Source organism: Misgurnus anguillicaudatus, chromosome 12, assembly GCF_027580225.2.
Source record: "Misgurnus anguillicaudatus chromosome 12, ASM2758022v2, whole genome shotgun sequence".
Classification (NCBI taxonomy): domain Eukaryota; kingdom Metazoa; phylum Chordata; class Actinopteri; order Cypriniformes; family Cobitidae; genus Misgurnus; species Misgurnus anguillicaudatus.
This window is the reverse complement of record NC_073348.2, coordinates 28717733-28739649: the sequence shown is the minus strand read 5'-3', so window position 1 is coordinate 28739649 and position 21917 is coordinate 28717733. Positions and strand designations below refer to the sequence as shown.

The 21917-nt window shown below is 35.9% G+C and overlaps 1 protein-coding gene across 2 annotated transcripts in view; it reads right to left on the bottom strand.

The window, feature by feature from the left end:
* Positions 1 to 178: 178 nt before the first annotated feature.
* rnft1 (ring finger protein, transmembrane 1) overlaps positions 179 to 21917 on the bottom strand; it is a 37446-nt gene continuing 15707 nt past the window's right edge. Inside the window, exons 1-9 of one of the 2 annotated variants that reach the window (XM_055208379.2) lie at positions 6406 to 6610; positions 5569 to 6005; positions 5410 to 5486; positions 5128 to 5228; positions 4736 to 4889; positions 4495 to 4653; positions 3586 to 3651; positions 2447 to 2548; positions 179 to 1230 (exon numbers count right to left, since the gene is read on the bottom strand). In XM_055208379.2, the coding sequence (XP_055064354.2) occupies positions 1096 to 1230; positions 2447 to 2548; positions 3586 to 3651; positions 4495 to 4653; positions 4736 to 4889; positions 5128 to 5228; positions 5410 to 5486; positions 5569 to 6005; positions 6406 to 6431 (1257 nt within the window). In that variant the 5' untranslated portion in view covers positions 6432 to 6610 and the 3' untranslated portion in view covers positions 179 to 1095. Of the gene's footprint in view, positions 1231 to 2446; positions 2549 to 3585; positions 3652 to 4494; positions 4654 to 4735; positions 4890 to 5127; positions 5229 to 5409; positions 5487 to 5568; positions 6006 to 6405; positions 6611 to 21917 lie in introns of those variants that run through there. The other variant, XM_073874295.1, reaches the window with a different exon arrangement.

Genomic DNA, 21917 nt, shown 5'->3' with positions numbered 1-21917 from the left:
CTCTATGTGTTTCAAAAGCAAGGGGTGAGCAGTGGACTGAGCCGTTAGTTGCAATTCACAACCTCTCCACTAGATGCCGCTAAAAATTACACACTGCACCTTTAAGTTAAAGTAACATAAAATATATGTTGAATTGATATCATTTTTACAATGTGGGAATGAAACAGATGACAACAGATTTTTGAACAGTTTTAACAAGAACTATTTATTTGGCCGGTCCTCTTGCTTGATATGAAATTGATGTGCAATAAAAATATATTGTACTGTACATACCGTATCAATATTTTCAAACTCTTTGGTTTATTACAAATATGTAAATGTAACATAAATAGAAAAATACCATGAATCTGCATAGATTGAATTATGCTTTTAGCATGTACAGTAATGTTTTGTTGATGCATTGGTATTAAATTCTATTTCTACATTTGAATGTTATATCCTCTAACAAATCAGTAGTAGAAATAATATCATGAAATGTTAAACATGTTTACACCCAGTACAGATTATAAATGAACAAATCAGAACACTTCAAATGAGATAAATAGTTTATAAATGCCATCAACATTTTCCAGACTCCTTCAATGTAGACAGAGATAAAAATAACACTATGTGAGAAAAAAGATCTCTCATATAAAAGAGAAAAGACCCAGTATTTATGAAAAACAAAAGAAATATATTCAAAAATACATTTAAGGAGCAAAAACTTTTTGATTTTTCGTAAATACAATATCTATTTCTCCCATATTAGAAAAAAGTCTTTCTGCTTGTGCCCAAAAAGACAAAATCTTGTAAAACCAGAAATGGCTTGAAACGCCATTTTGTATATATTACATATAACAGCTAAAAATGAGGAAATTCCACATGCAAAAAAATAATAATAATAATACAAAGAGCTGGTGAATACGCTTGTCTTTCTGACAAGATTAATGCATACAAATATCCCTTGGAGATACAAATAATTAACCCCACAACTACTACCCTTTACCAAGTGCTGCAGTCAACACAGTAGTCTCATAAACTAGAGACGTTGAATTGAACCACCCCCATATCATTCGGATTCACCCTTTGTTGTCATTTCGTAGGTCAGCAGCGTGGTCAGTAAATCTGTAAATAAGACGATGTCGCGCCATCTTTCCACTTATGCACCTTGTCTGTGATAACCGTGCGACAGAGCGGGCAGGTTTTCTCCTGGTTGAACCAATGAGAGATGCATTCCTCACAGAAGATATGCTGGGGGGCAAAATAACACTTGACATTAAAGGAATAGTCTACTCATTTTCAATATTAAAATATGTTATTACCTTAACTAAGAATTGTTGATACATCCCTCTATCATCTGTGTGCGTGCACGTAAGCGCTGGAGCGCGCTGCGACGCTTCGATAGCATTTAGCTTAGCCCCATTCATTCAATGGTACCATTTAGAGACAAAGTCAGAAGTGACCAAACACACCAACGTTCCTCCCATTCAAGACGAGTAGCCATACGAGCAAGTTTGGTGGTACAAAATAAAACGTAGCGCTTTTCTAAGCGGATTTAAAAGAGGAACTATATTTATGGCGTAATAGCACTTTTGGGAGTACTTCGACTCGCCTGAAAAGTCCGCTCCCCTTCTCCCTCTCATAATGGGAGAGGGAGGGTGTTACTGCGCCGAGTCCAAGTACTCCCAAAAGTGCTATCACGCCACAAAATGTAGCTCCTCCTTTAAATCCGCTTAGAAAAGCCCTACGTTTTATTTTGTACCACCAAACTTGCTCGTGTGGCTACTCGTCTTAAATAGGAAATACGTTGATGTGTTTGGTCACTTCTAACTTTATCTCTAAATGGTACCATTGAATGAATGGGGCTAAGCTAAATGCTATCGAAGCGTCGCAGCGCGCCCCAGCGCCCACGCGCACGCACACAGACGACAGAGGGATGTATCAACAATTCTTAGTTAAGGTAATAACATATTTTAATATTGAAAATGAGTAGACTATTCCTTTAACACTTGTAACTATGTGAGGTATGTGATATTGTAGCCAGTGGCGTTTGCAAGTTGGGTATAAAACCTACATGCTAAAAAGTTGAGAATGTTTAAAAAAATAAGGGCACAGGAATGATCTGAAAAGTGGGCGGGGCACACTATAATTCTTATTTGCTGGGTTCATGAATAATAATTAGCTACCCAAAGCTTTAAAACATGGATGTATTTGCAGAAAAAATTGCCATTAGATATGCATTTTATTAGCTCTGAACTTGTATTCTGCACAAATGATAAAAAAATATAATGTCGCTAGTGCACTGATATACCAAGCCTTTTTATTTGTAAACTGAAGGCTTGGTATTTAACTCTAAGTGTATATAATTCATAGCGTTGTGTGGGCTAAGCATTGCTTTACGACAGTAATAGTATACCTGGGAGGTTATGGGGTTGACGCTATAACTATAAGCAGATTTGGTGCTCACCTGACACAAGAGAACCCGAGGCTGTTTAAAGTCAGCTTGACAGATTGGACAAATGTCGCCTGCCTCCATGCATTGGTTTGAAGTGGCAGGGGCTCCATTTACCTCATAAAGAGAGAAAATTGTGTATAAGAAAACTATATTTCTGTATAATGTGTTTATTAGGCTCAAGTCAAATATTATACAGGGTTTCCACACCTAGTTAACATCAAATTCAAGGACCTTTTAAGGACTTTCCAGGTCCAAAACCACCAAATAAAAAAAATAAATGTAGGGACACATTTCAAGTAAGAGCATTGTGTTACCTTTTAAAATACATTGTTACAGTTCTCTTTCGAGGGAACTCGCGCTGCGTCACTGCGGTGACACTTTGGGGACGCCTCCAGGGGTAAGTGCGTCTGAATGTGTATATCAATTCAACCAATGATGAGGCTTGACTACAAAGACAGGGTGACGCGAGAGTCAGGAAGTATATCGCTATCTGAAATATTGCCAAAGACAGCGTTACAGGGATGCAGGAAGTATGGCAAGGGAGACGCAGCGTCTCGTTCCCTTCTCAGGGAACAACAGTTACATACGTAACCAGAGATGTTTTCATGTGTCAAACGTAACTATGCAAAAAAGCATTTTGGTGTGAATCAACATTCGCAAAAAGATAAAAGCATTTAAAGCAAACAGTTTAGCACGTGTGCTTAAAAGGCTAGAAATTTTATAATTTTTATAATATGGATTTTTTTTCCAGATAACTTCTTGCATAAAATAGATTCAAGCACTTTCATTGACCTGTATCTATGTATGCATATTTTAATAAACTTCCCAGGACCTTGAATTTTCCGCCCAGATTCACAAACTTTCAGGGATTTCAAGGACCTGTGGGAACGCTGATTATAGGATAACCTCTGGGTTGAAAAAAGTGACGTAATGACCAATACTTGGAATGTGACCTCTGCATTTAACCCATTAACACACACCCAGAGCAGTGGCAGCTATCACTGCAGTGCCCAGGAAGCAATGGGGGACATGTGCCTTGCTTGTTCCCAACTCTTTAACCAGTTGCCCACGACTGCCCATTATTGTCAAAAATGTGATGATAGCCACATCAGGTTATGTAAGGTTTAATGTAATTTTCCGTGACCTCATACCTCATAACTGAAAAAAGCCTGTAGTGTTTTGTGCAACGATCCCCACTGTCCGTACAATCCTAAAAGCTGGAGACATAAGAAAGGAAAGAATTAAAGCTGCCTGTGAAAACCAAGCTGAAGTCATTTTTTAGTAATTTAATGTTTTTACAAAATCTTCCTACATAATATAACCTTGACATCTTTTTTGCAATATATGGGCGTTTTTGCAAATTTGACATGTTTCTATTAGCCCTATTTTATATATTTTTTATCCAAAGTGACGTACAGTGCATTACATTTTTTTATCAGTATTTGTATTACCTGGGTTCGAACCCATGACCTCTCACTACAAAAAATTATTTTCAAGAAAAAAAAATTCAGTATTTTTGTCTTATTTTCAGTAAAAATATCTAAAAATTCTTAAATTAAGATGCTTTTTCTTGATGAGCAAAAAGACCCAAGAAATTAAGTCTAGTTTTTAGACCAAAATATCAAAATATCAAGTGATTTTGTGAATAAAACAAGCAAAAAAACGGGGTAAGCAAAAAAATCTTGAAAATTTTTCTTAAACACTAAATGTAAAAAAAATTCAAGAAAAATTTGCTTACCCCATTGGCAGATTTTTTTGCTTGTTTTACGCACAAAATCACTTTGTTTTGATATTTGATACATTTGATATTTTTAGTCTAAAAACTAGACTTATTTTCTTGGGTCGATTTGCTCATCAAGAAAAAGCATTTTTATTCAAGAATTTTAAGATATTTTTACTGAAAACAAGACAAAAATACTATAGTTTTTGCACTGAAAACCCAACGCTCTACCACTGAGCTATACAGGAACACTTTAATTTTCAATTCGCAATATCAATTTGCACAATTTAAAGGGTAATGAAAACACAGCTAGTGTCTAAAAATATGTTCTTATCCCTACCTTCATTATGAGGTAGAGCAAGGCCAGCAGGATTCCCAGAGTCAAACCCACTGAGTTTTCCATCTCGTCATAGCTGACCAAATAGCGGAACCAGAGCGGCACAGGAGCAATGGCCTGATAAACCTGACTGACCTCCTCCAGAAACATATACCACTGACCCTGCAAACAACACGACACATATGCTTAAGCTCCAATGAAATCACTGCAAACCAATTGATGTTACAAAAAGCACCATGCTTACCCTTCGCCGATACGCCATGAGGGGAGCGGGGACCAAAAGAATAAAACACTTGAGCCCCATGAAGGCAAACTTCACAGTAAAGTTAGTCACACCGACGCACCACAAAACCTCCCAGAAGTTTTGGAAATCTATTGTTGGGTTGGCGAAGATGAGGCTGAAAGAAAAAAAAATTATTACACATTAGACTACTGTAGTATTACAGTAATACTGTATAGTAGTGTTACAGTAACAGTCAAGTTTTGAGCTAAAAAAAACATCTGGCAAGAGGTCAAGATGTCAACCCGCTAGTCTACATCACATGTTTTCCTGTGGTGTAAATAGCCTCAAGCTGACTGTGCTATAACATGTTACAGTGGAGTTTGAGCTCAACCAATATAGTCAAAAATACTAACCAGCGGTAAAGTGACTGAGCGTAAAAAGTGAAGAACAGTAGAAGACTGGAGGTTATGAGGAACAACAAGAGCCAGAGACACTGCCGCTTCGTCCTTCGCTCCTTTACAAAGAAGACACAAAACAATGTTAAGATCACTACGCATTAGATGCATTAAAACCCAGTATTAAAACCTATTCACATCACTTTAAGCTATACATTTTTAACGGTATGCATGTTCAATAGGGTTCGAACCCATGACCTTTTACACAATACGGAGCTACTGGAACGTGGTGCAACTTACATGGAGAAAGACCTGGGTTTGAATGCCTTTGTTGACATACATAAAAGTAGTAAACAGGCCAACGGCAACAGCCAGACCTAAGGGAAAAGAAACCAAGAAGGGGTCAAGGGTCATGAACTTCACACCCAGATCAAACACCTGTTCTCACAAACAACTCACCCAGGGCGTGTTGAAGGATCAGTTTCGCACCCAGGATGACTATGAAGGGAAGACTCTTCTTGACCCACCGCAAAAGGTAACGCAGTTCCGATACTGAGCTACTTGATTCTCCAGACTCCATGTCCGATTCTCCGCTTTCGGACTCGTGATCATGTTCGTGCGTGTGTGTGTGCCCGTGAGAATGACTATGGCTGTGGCTGGGTGCTCTCGGCCTCCGCGAGGTCGCGCCTCGTCCGCTCGTCGAGCTGGCGACTGGAACTCTGACGTTCTCGGCGGTTTCCGGTCCGCCGGAAGTTCCAGCACCCGGCATTCGGGCGAGCAGCTCCGGCTGCAGGGTTAATGACAGCCCGTGCCCGTTGTGTGGGCTCGATTCGGGCTGCATCGGGTCAGGTGAATCCCTCGGTTTATGCGTTCTTCTGGATTCGATATATGCTGCTCTGTTTTGGAAAAATGAACATAATAACAACGTAACGTACAGTATGTGTTTACAGTAGGCCTATGTTTGTAAAGTACACAAAGGCTATACGTGGGATTATTTATAGAGCAAAGAAGTAACCCGTTTTACTACAAATAAAAAGGAAAAAAACATTGTTACCACAAATTAATCATGAAGGTTTTACGAATGGTAATCATACGTCAAAATCCGTAGTCACTTCACTTTTCTATATAAACATGACTAGTTGTCGTATAATGATAAACACTTGATAAGTAATAGATTTGCGCTCTGGTTTTTATCTCAAACATTTTTTTTAATTATATTTTGATTTTTAAATAAAGAAAACATGAAATGAGTCTAAAGGAAATGTCTTTGTAATCCCACCGCACAGAAATAACTACCTGTCATACTGCGCGCGGAGTTTCATGGCAAAACACCGGTCTCCATACTACAAACTATGGATGTGCTTCGACAGTCCAAAAAATTAAGTAATTTAAAAATGTTATGATTAAAACAGCTCATCAGAAATACGAGTTTGGTTTCAGCATTGTTCCGGGAACCATCTGACCTACTAAAAGGAACCTTTGGGCTGAACAACATGACGCGCAATAGCAAACGAAAAGTCCTCTTCATTGCTCCCGGGCGACTTTTCAAAATAAAAGACTTCTGTAAAACCTGCTATTTCATTGTATGATTTCATTGCATAAAAGACGTGAGAAAGTCAACAAGAGATCGTAACCGTATATATTTACATATATTAAAATTATTTAGTAAGCATATGAAGAGTTTGGTTCCAAAAACCAGATAACTTCGGGTTTTTTTTGTGTCAAACATGTTTATTATTATGTTATAATGTTTTTATTGTGCTACTTAGTATTTTTGTCTTGTTTTTAGTAAAAATATCTGAAAATTCTTAAATTAATTTTGAAAGAAAATGACCTAGGAAAATAAGTCTAGTTTTTAGACCAAAAAATAAAAATAAAATTGAAGCAAATTTGTGTGTATATATATATATATATATATATATATATATATATATATATATATATATATATATATATATGCCAATGGAATAAGTAAATATTTCTTGAATTAAGTGTTTATGAAAAAAGTTACTTCAAGAAACTTATTTCAAAGAAAACAATTCTTATTCCATTGGCAGATTTTTTTTGCTTGCTTTAAGCACTAATTTACTTAAAAGTTAGTTTTTTTGCTTAAATAATAGACTTATTTTCCTAGGTCATTTTGCTCATCAAGAAAATACATGTTAATTTAAGAATTCTTAGATATTTTGACTGAAAATAAGACAAAAACACTAAGTAAGAAAGTCATTATGGCTTAAATCAAAACAAACCAACTGCAGTTTGATTGATATTCATTGGAATTTACAAAAACGGGATTTAAAAAAAATTTAAACAACAGTTATCTCATTTTGAGACCAAACTTGTCATATACACTGCAAAAAAAAAAAAGATTTTCAAGATAAACATTTCTTAGTATTTTTGCTTGTTTTCAGTAAAAATATCTAAAAATTCTTAAATTAAGATGCTTTTTCTTGGTGAGCAAAACGACCCAAGAAAAAAAGTCTAGTTTTTAGACCAAAAATATCATATTTAAGTGATTTTGTGCATAAAACAAGCAAAAAAATGGGGTAAGCTAATTTTTCTTGAATTTTTCTTGAATTTAGTTTAAGAAAAATGTTCAAGATTTTTTTTAAAGCAAGCAAAAATATATATGCCAATGGAATAAGTAAACATTTCTTGAATTAAGTGTTTATGAAAAAAGTTACTTCAAGAAACTTATTTCAAGAAAACAATTCTTATTCCATTGGCAGATTTTTTTGCTTGTTTTATGCACAAAATCACTTAAATATGATATTTTTGGTCTAAAAACTAGACTTATTTTCTTGGGTCGTTTTGCTCACCAAGAAAAAGCATCTTAATTTAAAATTTTTTAGATATTTTTACTGAAAACAAGACAAAATACTAAGAATTTTTTTTCTTGAAAATATTTTTTTCAGTGTATAGTTACATTAATAAACGACTGCAGAAATATCATCCATTGATATGCTGACAATACACTCACCTGCTTTTAGGTTAGCTGGCAGTGTGTGTATGATTGATAGTAACCTAATGGCAACAGTCTCTTTATATTGTTTGGCCACTATTAATTGGTCAGCTGGAGCTCACTTGCTTAACTTAGTGCCTTAGTTCTGATTCATAATATATCATTTAGCCACAAGGTACCTCCCCCTAAAAACACACCCATAGTAACAACTCAAAGTCCAGCTCATCTTAACATCCCCACTTGTATGTTTCTCACATGACCCTTCATTGAATATTATCCTTACTGTCTGTCTTTCTGCATTGAACATGTACATAATAACATGCTTTCCAACCACTCAAAATGGACTATGCCCTCATTTCTTCACTTTTATTCGGGTTTACTTGGAACTGTTGTCTTGCACTTGCATATTGATGTTTTAGGCCTAAAACTTAAGCTTGTGAGAATGACAACTGTTGGAAGTACTGTACAAATGAATCTGTTTTAGTGAACAGCAAAATGAGTGTTTAATCTGAAAGCAGTTAGATTTATGTGCTTAGACTAAGCAAGATGCTTAACAAATTGTTTTTGCAAAGAAACACATTGCGAAGAAAAAACACTGTCCAGAAAATTATGTAACCTAATGTAATCATTTTAGAATGGAGAGTTTGCACAGTCCTCCATATCTATGATGGTTATTTTCTGTTGTTCAGACATCATCATTTACCGTATTCAAGCATGATGCTTTACAAACTTGGGTACACTTGAAGGATGATAATGTGGTCACAAATTTAAAGGGATAGTTCACCCAAAAATGAAAATTCTGTCATCATTTACTCACTATATAACCTGTATACATTTCGTTGTTTTGATGATCCAAACCGTTCATGGACCCCATTTACTTCCACAGTATTATTTTTTCCTACTATGGAAGTGAATCTGGTCCACGAACGGTTTGGTTACAAACACTTCTCAAAATACCCTCCCCCGTGTTCATCAGAACAAAGAAATTTATACAGGTTTGTAACAACATGAGGGTGAGTAAATGATGACAGAATTGAAATTTTTGGGTAAACTATCCCTTTAAAGGAGTATGTTTTCTGGCACTGCCCTGTACTAGAGCCACTAAAAGGAAAGTTTGCACAATATTCTGCATAAAATAAAAAAATGGGGGAAAGATGTTTTTTACAAAGCATGACAACAAGAATGGCACTTGTTCTATGATATTTTTTATTGTAAAATGTGTGCTTATTCCAACTTGCAAAAAAGCCTTTTGGTTTGATATTGTGTGCGAATAACACTATACTTTAAAAAAAAGGACATTTCACAAGACTTTTTAAAAATGTTAAATAAATCGTTGTTGTCCTGAGAGTACGTATGTTAAGTTTTAGATCAAAATACCCCACAGATAATTTATTATAGCATGTTAAAAATGCCACTTTGTAGATGTGGGCAAAAATTTGCTGTTTTGGGTGTGTCCTTTAAAATGCAAATGAGCTGATCTCTGCACTAAATGGCAATGTATTGGTTGGATAGTGCAGATTAGGGGGGGTATTATCCCTTTCTGACATCACAAGGGCAGCCAAGTTTTAATGAGCTATTTTTTCACATGCTTGCAGAGAATGGTTTACCAAAACTAAGTTACTGGGTTCATCTTTTTTTACATTTATCAGGTTGATAGAAGCACTGGGAACCCAATTATAGCACTTAAACATGAAAAAAGTCAGATTTTCAATTTTAATTCAATTTTAGTATGTTAATTTTATGAATACTTTTGGGGCACACTATAAAAAGAAAAAAAATACAGTTTGGCAAAACATTAAAATTACATAAATACAGTAAAGATTAAAGGAATATTTAATTTTCTTAAAAGAAAATCCAGATAATTTACTCACCACCATGTCATCCAAAATGATGATGTCTTTCTTTGTTCAGTCGAGAAGAAATTATGTTTTTTGAGGAATACATTGCAGGGTTTTTCTCATTTTGGTGGACTTTAATGGACACCAACCCTTAACACTTAACTCAACACGTAACAGTTTTTTTCAGCGGAGTTTCAAAGGACTATAAACAATCCCAAACTAGGTGTAAGGGTCTTATCTAGCGAAACGATTGTCATTTTTGACAAGAAAAATAATAAGTATGCTCTTTTAAACCACAACTTTTCGTCTAGGTCCGGTTCAGCGCGACCTAATGTAAATGCGTAGTGACGTAAGGAGGTCACGTGTTACATATATAAAACGCAAATTTGCGGACCATTGTAAACAATAAACTGACACAAAGACATTAATTAGTATCAGTTGACATACAACAACGTTGACATGACAACAGTCCTCTTTCAACACACTTGTAAACACTGGGGGGGAGTTTTGCGTTCGTCCTCTGTGAGCTCTTGACGTCATGACGTATTGCGTGGGGTCACGCTGGCGATGAGAAGTTGTGCTTTAAAAGTGCATATTTTTATTTTTCTTATTTTTCAAAAATGGCAATCGTTTTGCTGGATAAGACCCTTATGACTCGTTTGGGATCGTTTATAGTCCATTGAAACTCCATTGAAAAAAACTGTTAAGTGTTGAGTTACAAGGAGGTTGGAAGTAAAGTTGTCGGCCAAGTTAAGGCAGTATTAAGTGTATCATAAAAATGCTTACTTGACACATAAATTGCTACCTCAGCTAAGAATGGATATATACAGAACGAAATGGTAAGCTTACCATTATCTAATTTTTATTATAAAACGGGCAGTTCTGGTTCTTCATTCTGATTGGTTGAAACGCGTTCTAAGCCGTGATAAAATACACCGGTAACCTCACGGTTCAGACCACATTACATAAGTATCACTGCGCCACTGATGCTGCGTACTGATTTATGAAAATAAACACAACAGTCTTTAATCATATTTTTAATTTGTCTACAATTGCACAATTAATGGCGATATCCAAATAAATGTCAATAAATACTGTTGAGTCATCTCGTCAATAAAGAGAAAATGTTGTCTGAGGAGTTTATAACTGAAGTTCATACGCCCGCTATTATCCACTGGGTGGCGATCTTTCCCAACTTAAACACTGACGCATTCACTGAAAACACCGTGTAGTACTGTTCATGTCTGAATCTGATGATTTCTTACTAAAGTTCTTCACAAAAATGGAATTATCTCCGCTTTTAGCTGAAAATTTGAGAGGTGATAACTGATAAGAGAACAAATTAAGGTAGGATGAAACTTTTTGTTGTTGTTGTTGTTTGAAAGCGGATGGTCTGTTCTTTCATTTTATATTTATGTTTATTTAAAGAAGATTTTTTTTCTGTAAGGCATTAAACTAAAACCGGGTGGCAACTTAAAAAAAAAACGCTGACGGGGAAAGAGTTCAGCATGCTTACAAGCATATTTGACCATCACTTCAACAGCACAATATAAATGTTAATGTATAAATTAGATGAATGGTGGTTTATAAAATAAACACCACCGTCTTTAATCATATTTTCATTGTATCTTTGCTGCGTCTGTGTTGTTTGTGAACTGCGCTCTGTTTCAGTCACACTTGATTCTGAGGAACTACTTTGTTTGGCGGATGAGTAATATTTATACTAATATAATTACAACTTATTTGTGTTTTATTTTATAAAATCCCGCTAACTTTATGCATATGAAGTAACCGTTTTATAAACGCAATAAACCCCTCGAAGCGTTGGGTTACCAGTGCATTTTATAACAGCTAAGGGGGTTTAGGCACTCCGCTTCGCGTCGTGCCTAACAACGCCCCTTAGCTGTTATAAAATGCACTGGTAACCCACTGCTTCTTGGGGTTTATTGCTTTATATTGTGATAGGCTATTGCATACAAATCATCTTATCAGATATTTACAGAACTTAAATCTAATAAAGAGGGTACCTGCACTGAAAATTTTTTTTAATTGAATTTAATAATTTTTTAAGGTAAGTGGTTGCAATCGATTTATTTAAGCTACATTTAAACAAAAGAGATTAGTAAAGTAAAATAAAATATAAAACTTTTGTTTAAATGTAGCTTAAATAAATTGATTGCAACCACTTACCTTAAAATTTTTTATTAAATTCAATGAATTTTTTTCCCAGTGTGTTTGTGATGTACTTAATAAAATAAAACAAGGCTTTCCTGCCTTTTATCATTGTGTATATTCCACTTACTAACAGCAGATGGCGCCTCATATCAAGGGAAGAGGGAAAACAAAAGACCCACAATGAATTACCAAATCACTGCATTGTTTATAATAAGGCAGTCCAGTGTTATTTTAGAGAGGTGTGTACGCTTTGTGTGTGTTTATAAAGTTTCAGCCAGATCTGGTTTCAAAGGGTTTTACTATAAAATTGAATGCCACAAAACATTGAAATTCCAATAGATTTTCAATAAATGCTCCATTTGATTAGTTTTACAATCAGTTAATTTTGTTTATTTTCATATAGCATAAAAGCAATATATTTATATACAATCAATTAAATTCATTAATACCTGCTGGATTTATAATATAATGTGCATACTAATTACTAATTGCATACTAAGTGACACAAAGCAGAACATATCCAAATCCATTAGGATCAAATTCTCATGACCTTCGCTCAGATATAAGATTATATTTTCTTAAACATCTTGCTGCTTCAAGATGTGAACTGATGATCTGTGATTGAAATTCTGCTCCAATTTTCAGCCGTTTAAAAAGAAGCCGCGTTTGATGTGGTTCTTTGTCTGAGCCTAATGTCTCATTTTACCATCATACGCTCACACTCTCTCTATCAGAGCTTCCTTAATCAGCTTGTAGGTCAGTTACCATGACAACCTGATCTCTCGTGGATGTGGTGCTTCGTAGAGAGGGAGATGATCACCTGCCCTCAGGTGTGTATCTGTGTGTGTGTGCGGTTAACCAGACCCATAACTGACAACCCCTCTTTATACATTTATAAATTTTGCTATCTGTAATGGAGATTATGTGCATGCACCCTTCAATGAGGTCAATAAATGGCTTTTAGCGGTATGACAACAAGCTTACATAAATGTCAATCTCATACAGCTCATTTATATCCATGTGATTGACAACCTTATCATTTTTTAACCAATTAACAATTTTTAAACAGCATTACATGCCAAAAAATGATTATAAAATAGCTATAAATGCAGTATAACAGTACAATAATCTATTGCAATAAATTATATAACACGCAAATTCATTGCAAATCTGTTTTAATTAAAACTCTAAATTCTGATTGGATGAGAAGTGTAAATGTCTTATAAATTGGATGTTTGTATAGATTGCATGTTTGTAAGTTATACAAAATAGATGTATTCATGATTTGCTGTTGTTTGTCTTTTTTATTATCAGTGATAAAATTGACCCCTCCATTGCTCTCGAGTACTTGATCAATGTTTCCACCCTCACACTGCAGTTATAAAGCCAGAGACTCTTAATTATTTTACAGTGTGTTGTCAACACATCCCTCAGATATACACAGCACGCCAGAACACCTTTGTGTGCACATCATTATGCGTTAATTAATGTCAGCTTCCTGTACTTTAAATGTACATACATTAGCATATATCACACATGCTGGGCGCAGTGCGCAAGGTCGACTTGTATAGCCTTCTGTTGACTGACTTCCAAGGATTCTTTGATGAGAAGGAAGTGGGCAGCATGTCACAGCTGCACATTGATCTTTGGATAGTGCGACACAGATCCAACATTCCATCATCCGAAATACGAACATTCCCATGTCTGGATTTACCCATCAGATGTCAGAATAAAAACAAACAATGATGTCAATGTTGCTATATTTTGTTTTGAAACTGCCTGAGTTTCTAAATGAAACATATAACGACAATTCATAGGCCAAAAACACAGAAAAAAGCATAATAAAAGTTGTATGGAGATCATTTATGGTGCTTTTTGATGTATGCCGTAACCATGGACTTGAAATTAACTAAATTAATCAATAAAAACAACTTTTGAATATGTTTGTAATTTTGGTAAATGATAATATTTCAAACGGGCCAGTCTTAAAGGGGCCATGGCATGAAAATCTGACTTTTTCAATGTTTAAGTGCTATAATTGGGTCCGCAGTGCTTTTATCAACCCAGAAAATGTGAAAAAGATCAACCCAGTAACTTAGTTTTGGTAAACCATTCTCTACAAGCACGTGAAGAAATAGATTGTTAAAATTTGGCTCTCCTTATGATGTCATAAGGAGCTCTTATTATAATAATACCACCCCTTTATCTGCACTATCCAACCACAGCACTGCCATTTAGTGCAGAGAAAAGCACAATTGAGTTTTAATTGCAACAAACCACCATCATTGTGATCAGTGTTTGAATTTCATCAGCTCATTTGCATTTTAAAGGACGCACCCAAAACGGCACATTTTTGCACACACCTACAAAGTGGCAATTTTTACATGCTATAATAAATTATTTATATGGTATTTTGAGCTAAAACCTCACATATGTGCTCTGGGGACACCAAAGATTTATTTGACATCTTAAAAAAGTCTTGTGCCATGGCCCCTTAAAATGTTGCCACTGTTTTTATTCTATTCTATTTATTCTATTCTACCACTATTTTAAGGTTATGTGTATGAAAGATCAACAGCATAGCAGATTTCCTGCCATTTGTTCTTACTGCAATAGTTACACTGTCAGAAAGAAAGGTCAGTAAATGGTCCCTAGATGTCACTGAGGTGGTACCATTTCGATACGTATACATCGGGCATCCAAATAGTTCATATTAGTACATCAAAGAGACATATAAGTACTCAATATAACTAAATGGTACATATTAGGACCCCTATGCATGAAAAAGTAGTACCCTTCCATAATGTACTTAAAGTGATCTATTTTCACACACTAATTTTGTACTTAATATGTACAAAAAACTTAAGTAGGCTACTTCTTAAGATTATTTAAGTGTACTTATTTGCAGTGGTGCCGGTGACTTTTTTTTTCGAGGTCGCTTGATGCAAAGTTGGTCACAGCATGTATACCCATCATGTGTGCGAGCTGAGTGATCCTGTGTGCATCACGTGTCTTGTCAAAATAAGTGCCTGCTGCAGACGCGTCTAAAGGGTTTATGATAAAGAGAAGTTCGCGTTTGCCAGATACTCGCATAATCTCATGTGTAATCACAGTTTATTGTTTAGGGAGTGTCTTGCGTGTATTTTGTGAACGTGAGCGTCTCTTTTATCATAAACAGTTCTGACGCGTGTGCAGCAGGCACTTATTTTGACAAAACACATTATGCAGATGGTTCACATGACGCAACAAACACATATTTTGAAGACACGAGCAACACACATGACACTCCGAACACATATTTTGAATTTGCACCCCTCAAATGAGCAGTCATGAGCCGCCACTGCTTATTTGTGCTATTTTGGAAATACTAACTAATATGCACTTTTAATCTCTGTATTAAAAAATATACTTTTTTAACACTTTCATACAAAGATGGGTTCAAGCTTACTACAAGTGGTACTTAAATAAATTTAATTTTTAGTTAATTTTTGAGCACATTTTAGTTCATATTCATGGTGTCTAAAAATAGCACAAGTAAGTACACTTAAAACATCTTAAGAAGAATTTTTAGTGTATGAAAAGTGCACTATAGAAGTATACTTCTTTTTCACCTGGAATAAAGGGTAAGTGACAGCTAATGACCATATTTTTATTTGTTTTTCTGACAGTGCAATAATCTCATGTTCATGTTATAGAGCAGTGGTTTTCAAACTGGGGGCCGGGGCCCCCAGGGGGGCTGGGAGATGGTGCCAGGGGGCCCCAGTTTTATGACATTTTATGAAATGCATTAATTTATCATGAATTCTGTGTAATTAAACCTAAAAAAATAAGGCTACTAACCAAAAGCACTACTTTTTTATAATTTAATGTTTTTTTTGATTAAAATGTTGAGTTTTAGAACAGTTTTTTGTCACAAATTTTCTTGGGGGGGGCCGCGAAGCAATGCACCGTACACAAGGGGGGCCACACACTGAAAAAGTTTGGGAACCACTGTTATAGAGCACACATCAAAGCCTGTTTTAGTTATTTGTCGAGCATCCTATTATCTTAATATAAAAGCCTAACAGCTTTAAAGTGTCAAACAACATCTCATGCGACATCAGACAATAAACTACCCAGTACGGGTTATTTATTTCTTTTGAACTGTAGTTCTTTCTCCATCTCTCTCTTTAATGAGCAATAACTCACTGTGATACGATATTTGTCACTGGTTAATTACGCATGAATAATTCAAATATACTGATGACAATATTGCCGGCTTCCCTCATTTTTATAGCACCTGCTGATAATGCAGATGAGGTCGTTGGAAGTGTAACACTTGTGAATCTTATGAATTTCAAAGAATCCATCTGGTTTCGCTCTATCAGCATGGTTAGAAATCCAGCACCCTTAGATCAGACTTTTGCAGTCATAAAAATCAGCTCTCTTACAGATTTGTGCAATGCCTGTGTGGGGAAGATAATCGCATTTAAACCATGTCCTTGCAAAGACGTCTCATTTCACAACACTTACGGTCTACAGTGTATGAGTGTGTGTGTGTGCGCGCGTGTGTGTAAGTTTAATCCTGTCTTTTCTGAGCTAATAGGTGTGATTTCTACAACTCACATACAGTACTGTGCAAAAGTCTTAGGTCATCATTAAATTTGTTTAGATGTCACACATGTTACATAATTGTCTTAATAGCAGTCAATTACACAGCTAACCCTTAACCAAATCTAACCCTATAGTAAGTACATGTAAGTACATCAGTATTACTCAGTCAGTAATGATAACAGTGATTTTCCAAGTGTATTATAATATACTCACTTGTAGATCTGGTGATAGTTTATCATAGTGTCATATCAGCAGATGTGTGACTCGACAACTGTCTGCGCGTTGTTGTGTAATCTCTCTCAAGCGTGCCATCTTCTGTCTGGCTTGCGTAATCATCAGCTTGACTCCAGTTGTCATGTTGTGGTCATATGGGTTGCCAGTGCCTGCGCATGTGGTTTAGAGGAGTTTAATGTGCTATTGAATGGTGTGTGTGTTTGTGAAGGGTTCAGATAGGTTCGAGTGCTCCTCTGAAACTGTAAACCCACTCTCAGCTGTCACAGACCATCATGTTGAGAAGTGTGTATGCACCTGCTGTGTGTATAGATGCATGGTGACCCCCCCAAAATAATCAAAACTGCAATTATAACACTTACAATGTTTGTACAATAAATAATAAAACCCTATGCACAGTTGACACTTTATCACCCCTCCTTAAAGTTTAAATTAAATGTACGCCTGTGTGTGCGAATCGGAGAGATGAGGTCAAAGTGAGGTTTATGCAACACTCATATTGTCACAGATTACAAATCAGTGTCTTACAAGTGCCAACAGACGCTGTCAATATCACTGCAGAGCTCGTCTAATTGTCACTTTTGCCATCTGTTCTCAAGTGATCTTCGCTTTATGGTTTGTGAAAAAATAATTAGTGGTGTTGGGACAAACATCAGTATTATTTGAACAAATCCCTAAAGCCTAAGTATTTAACTTTGGAGCGTGACATGTACCACACCTTAGCAACCACATTCAATGCCTTAGTAACCATTTTAACACTTACATAGCAACATGTTAAAAACTTTACTTAAAGGGACACTCCACTTTTTTTGAAAATATGCTAATTTTCCTGCTCCGCTAGAGTTAAACATTTGATTATAACCGTTTTGTAGTCTATTCAGCCGATCTCCGGGTCTTGCACTACCACTTTTAGCATAGCTTAGCATAATCCATTGAATCTGATTAGACCAGTGCTTCTCAAATAGTGGGGCGGGACCCCCAGGGGGGGCTCGAAGCGACACCAGGGGGGGCGCGCGAGCCCCCAGGGAAAATACTTTTTCAGGAAGTGATTTTTTTTGCACCGTCACTTAAAGACATTACACCCCAATCACGCTGATAAGCCGCTTGTTTTTTTATTATTATTTATTGATTATATTTAATTAAATTTTTCAGTATGAAATGGTCAAAAAATATTATACTTTATATAAGGATTGATTTTTTTTATTTCAGGCAAATTGATGCATTTTAAGTCTTTTCTGTTACAGACTAAAAAACAATGTTAATAAAGTTATTGTAAGTTGATCGATATTTCTTTTTGTGTTTTCTCAATGTTAATAAGGATACAATGTTTTGCAGATGTGTAATTTTATAGACAAATTATACTATTTACATTCGCGGCGGAGAGTTGGGGGGGCGCGAAATGTTTACTTCTTCCTAGGGGGGGCTTGACAGAAAATAATTGAGAAGCACTGGATTAGACCATTAGCACCGCGCTCAAAAATAACCAAAGAGTTTGGATATTTTTTCTATTTAAAACTTGACTCTGGTGTAGCTACATCGTGTACTAAGACCGACAGAAATGTAAAAAATATGATTTTCTAGGCAGATATAGCCAGGAACTATACTCTCATTCTTGCGTAATAATCAAAGACTTTGCTGCTGTAACATGGCTGCAGCAGGTGTAGTGATATTACGCATTGCCCGAAAACTATTTTTGGGACTATTTTCGGGCACTGCGTCATATCATTGCGCCTCCTGCAGCCATGTTAAGGCAGCAAAGTCCTTGATTATTAAGCCAGAATGAGAGTATAGTTCCTGGCCATATCAGCGTTGAAAATCGCAACTTTTAATTTTCTGTCGGTCTTACAATGTAACTACACCAGAGTCAAGTTTTAAATAGAAAAAATATCCAAACTCTTTGGTTATTTTTTAGTGCGATGCTAATGGTCTAATCAGATTCAATGGATTATGCTAAGCTATGCTAAAAGTGGTACCGCCAGACCCAGAGATCAGCTGAATGGATTCCAAAACAGTAAAAATCAAATGTTTAACACTAGGGGAGCTGGAAAATTAGCATATTTTCAAAAAAAGAGGAGTGTCCCTTTAAGTTTCGTCCATTTAGCAGATGTTTTAATCCAAAGCAACTGAATTACAAGGTAACTTATATGTTTTATCAGTATGCATGCTTCTTGTGAATTGACCACAGACCTTTGCAATGCTACTGCAATGCTCTACCTTTACTGAGCTACAGGAATGTTTATATTTCAGACAATTTAAAGTCTATTTCAACATTGATGGTCAATTTTTTTGTGTAGTACCTGCTATTTTTCATGATCGTTTTGGTGTCATCCTGACTTAAAAGTTTCTCACAGCCTTTCAGATTTACAGTTGTACATTTTATGCAAAGCACATTTATAGTGCATTTAGAGGTGCTAAATAATGCATTGATACAATATTTAAAATTGTGCACTTATATCTACAGTACTGTCACGTGTAAAAGTCTTTGGCCACCACCACCACACTTGTTGTTTTAGAAGTTTTAATGTCCATCCATATTTATTTTTCAATCTATTTTATTAAGATGCAAACAGAAAATACAAGAAATATGTACAAAATTATAAATATATATAAATGTATAAAATTTTCTGGACTAAATGTCAACTTTAGGCATCGTCAGTGTTTAGTGTGACCTTTCTTGGCACTAAACACATCTTGAGCGTTTTTGAGCAGAATGAAGTAAAAAGAATAATTTCTTAAAAATTTTATTTAGGTTTTAGAGATCCTGCAGTTTCCTGCTATTGCTCAAGTGTAAGGGGAGTTTGCCCTAAAAACTTGTCACATCAGTTTACATTTTTATATAGTTTTTAATACTATATACACATTTCCAGTATTTAAAGAGACTGAGAAACAATTATATATGATCACTATAACATTGCAAAAACAACAAATCTAATTTTGTGGTGGCCTAAGTCTTTTACACAGTATATGTCGCTTTATTAAGTGCAAAATTATCCAGAAATAGTTTTGCATTAACAACCCTAGGATTTGTCCCTAGATAACACAGTCTCACACCCATGGCGTCAATATTTGACGACACTTGACAATGCGTCAATATGTTGACGCGGAGGGTATACCTTTCGCGTCATTTTTTGACGAACTGGGGACTTCAATACTATTAGGTACGCGAAATTAAACAGTTGTCACCTGGCATTGGGGTTAGGGTTAGGTTTGGGTAGGGATGTCATTATGTAAATCTAACCCTAAACCGACGCGAAAATGGTAGAAAATGGTAAGAAAATAGGAAAGAGAATGCAACGGACTTAATAGTATTGAAGTCAACATATTGACGCATGGTCAAGTGTCGTCAAATATTGACGCCATGGGGTGAGACTGGGTTGCCCTAGAAGTATTACCTTATTTGAAAGGGTCATGAATAATAATGTTGAGCTCTGCTCTGATTGGCTGTTTCTCAGAGCGGCTCATTTCAGTAGCTCTGTGTGTGTGTGCAAACAGACCTTATGTTTGAGCCTGTATCAGACAAAGATACAGATTTTGAGTAATAATTCATTATTCTGAGATTGTTAATGGATGATTCTGAGTGGTACGTTTTTTTTTCCAGAATGGACCGGCAGAACGTAACTGTAATGTCAATAGTAGAACTTCAGCCTAAACGCTATAACATTAACTAGCATATAGTGCTAAATCAGCACTCAAAACTTTGTTTATAACATTGTAACAACATTGTAATTAATTGAATGTGTCATATAATGTTGGGAGCGTACATCTCGACTGTAACGTCACAGTTGGTGTTATGTTGAGATTGGCCTGTTTTCCAGCGGTCTTTTGCATGCACAAGGTTTACATAAGACGGATAAAACAATGGTGTTTGAGGCTCCTAATATGTTATTACCATGTACAGAGCTCTTATTATTCATCTATGCCTACTGTAGGTAAATAAAGGTTTACATTCTATGAACCTTTAAAGTATCTGGTTTATCAGTTTGTGTTCCTTGAATCAAACCCATGACTTTGGTGTTTCTAGTGTCATGCACTACAAGCTGAGGTACAGAAGCTATTGATAGTGCCCTAAAGTTTCGCAGTCAGTGTTTGTGTGGCGGTACTACTGAATTGGTGTCACATCCAAGCAGTTGCACAGTGTAGAAGTGAAGAGGAGGGAGACTTGTTTTGATGCAAGAAACAAAAGCGTTTCCTGCCACAAGCCACATCTCTCTCTCTTTCTTTCTCTCTCTCTCACTCTCTCTCTCTCACACACACACACACACACACACACACACACACACACACACACACACACACACACACACACACACACACACAACCCATTTCTGTCAAAAAAGTGTCTTGGCATTTCTTTCTCTCCCACTGTTTGTGTGTGTTTTGAGTGTACGCGCATGACTCCAGAGACATACCGCGAGTGTGTATCCAGAGAATAATCAGGTAATTGATCATACAGACAGGTAATCATTCCTGTGCCAGACTCTCTGGCTGCGAGTGGTCGGGCAGCATTAGAGAAACATGTCCTCAAAAGCTATAGAGAGAAAAACAGTCAGGCAGGCCGGCGGCTAACGCGGAGAGAAATTGAAAACGAGGCCACATCACATAAATAGAATCTCTAGCATGTTGCCAAAGATTTGCAAGGCCACAACAATGATGAGAATTCAACATCTACACGATACAATCCAACTAATAGATCATGATAATGATCCATAAACTGACGTTTTGTAATGTCCTGAGCGGATGGTCAACACAAAAGAGAGCTTATTTTGAGTAATATGTGAACCAAAGTCATATTTGGTGATTTAGGGGCGGTTTCCCAGACAGGGATAATACTAGTCCTAAATTAAATGTAAGAGCTGTCCAAACTGAAAACAACTTGCACTGACATATCTTAAGTGGGCCAAATAAAATCTTTTATATCATTTTGTGGTTATAATTTGGTTATAATTGAGATATAATTTTGTGATGAACTTTAAAAATATCAGATTGGGGAGCAAAAAGAAATTGCACTA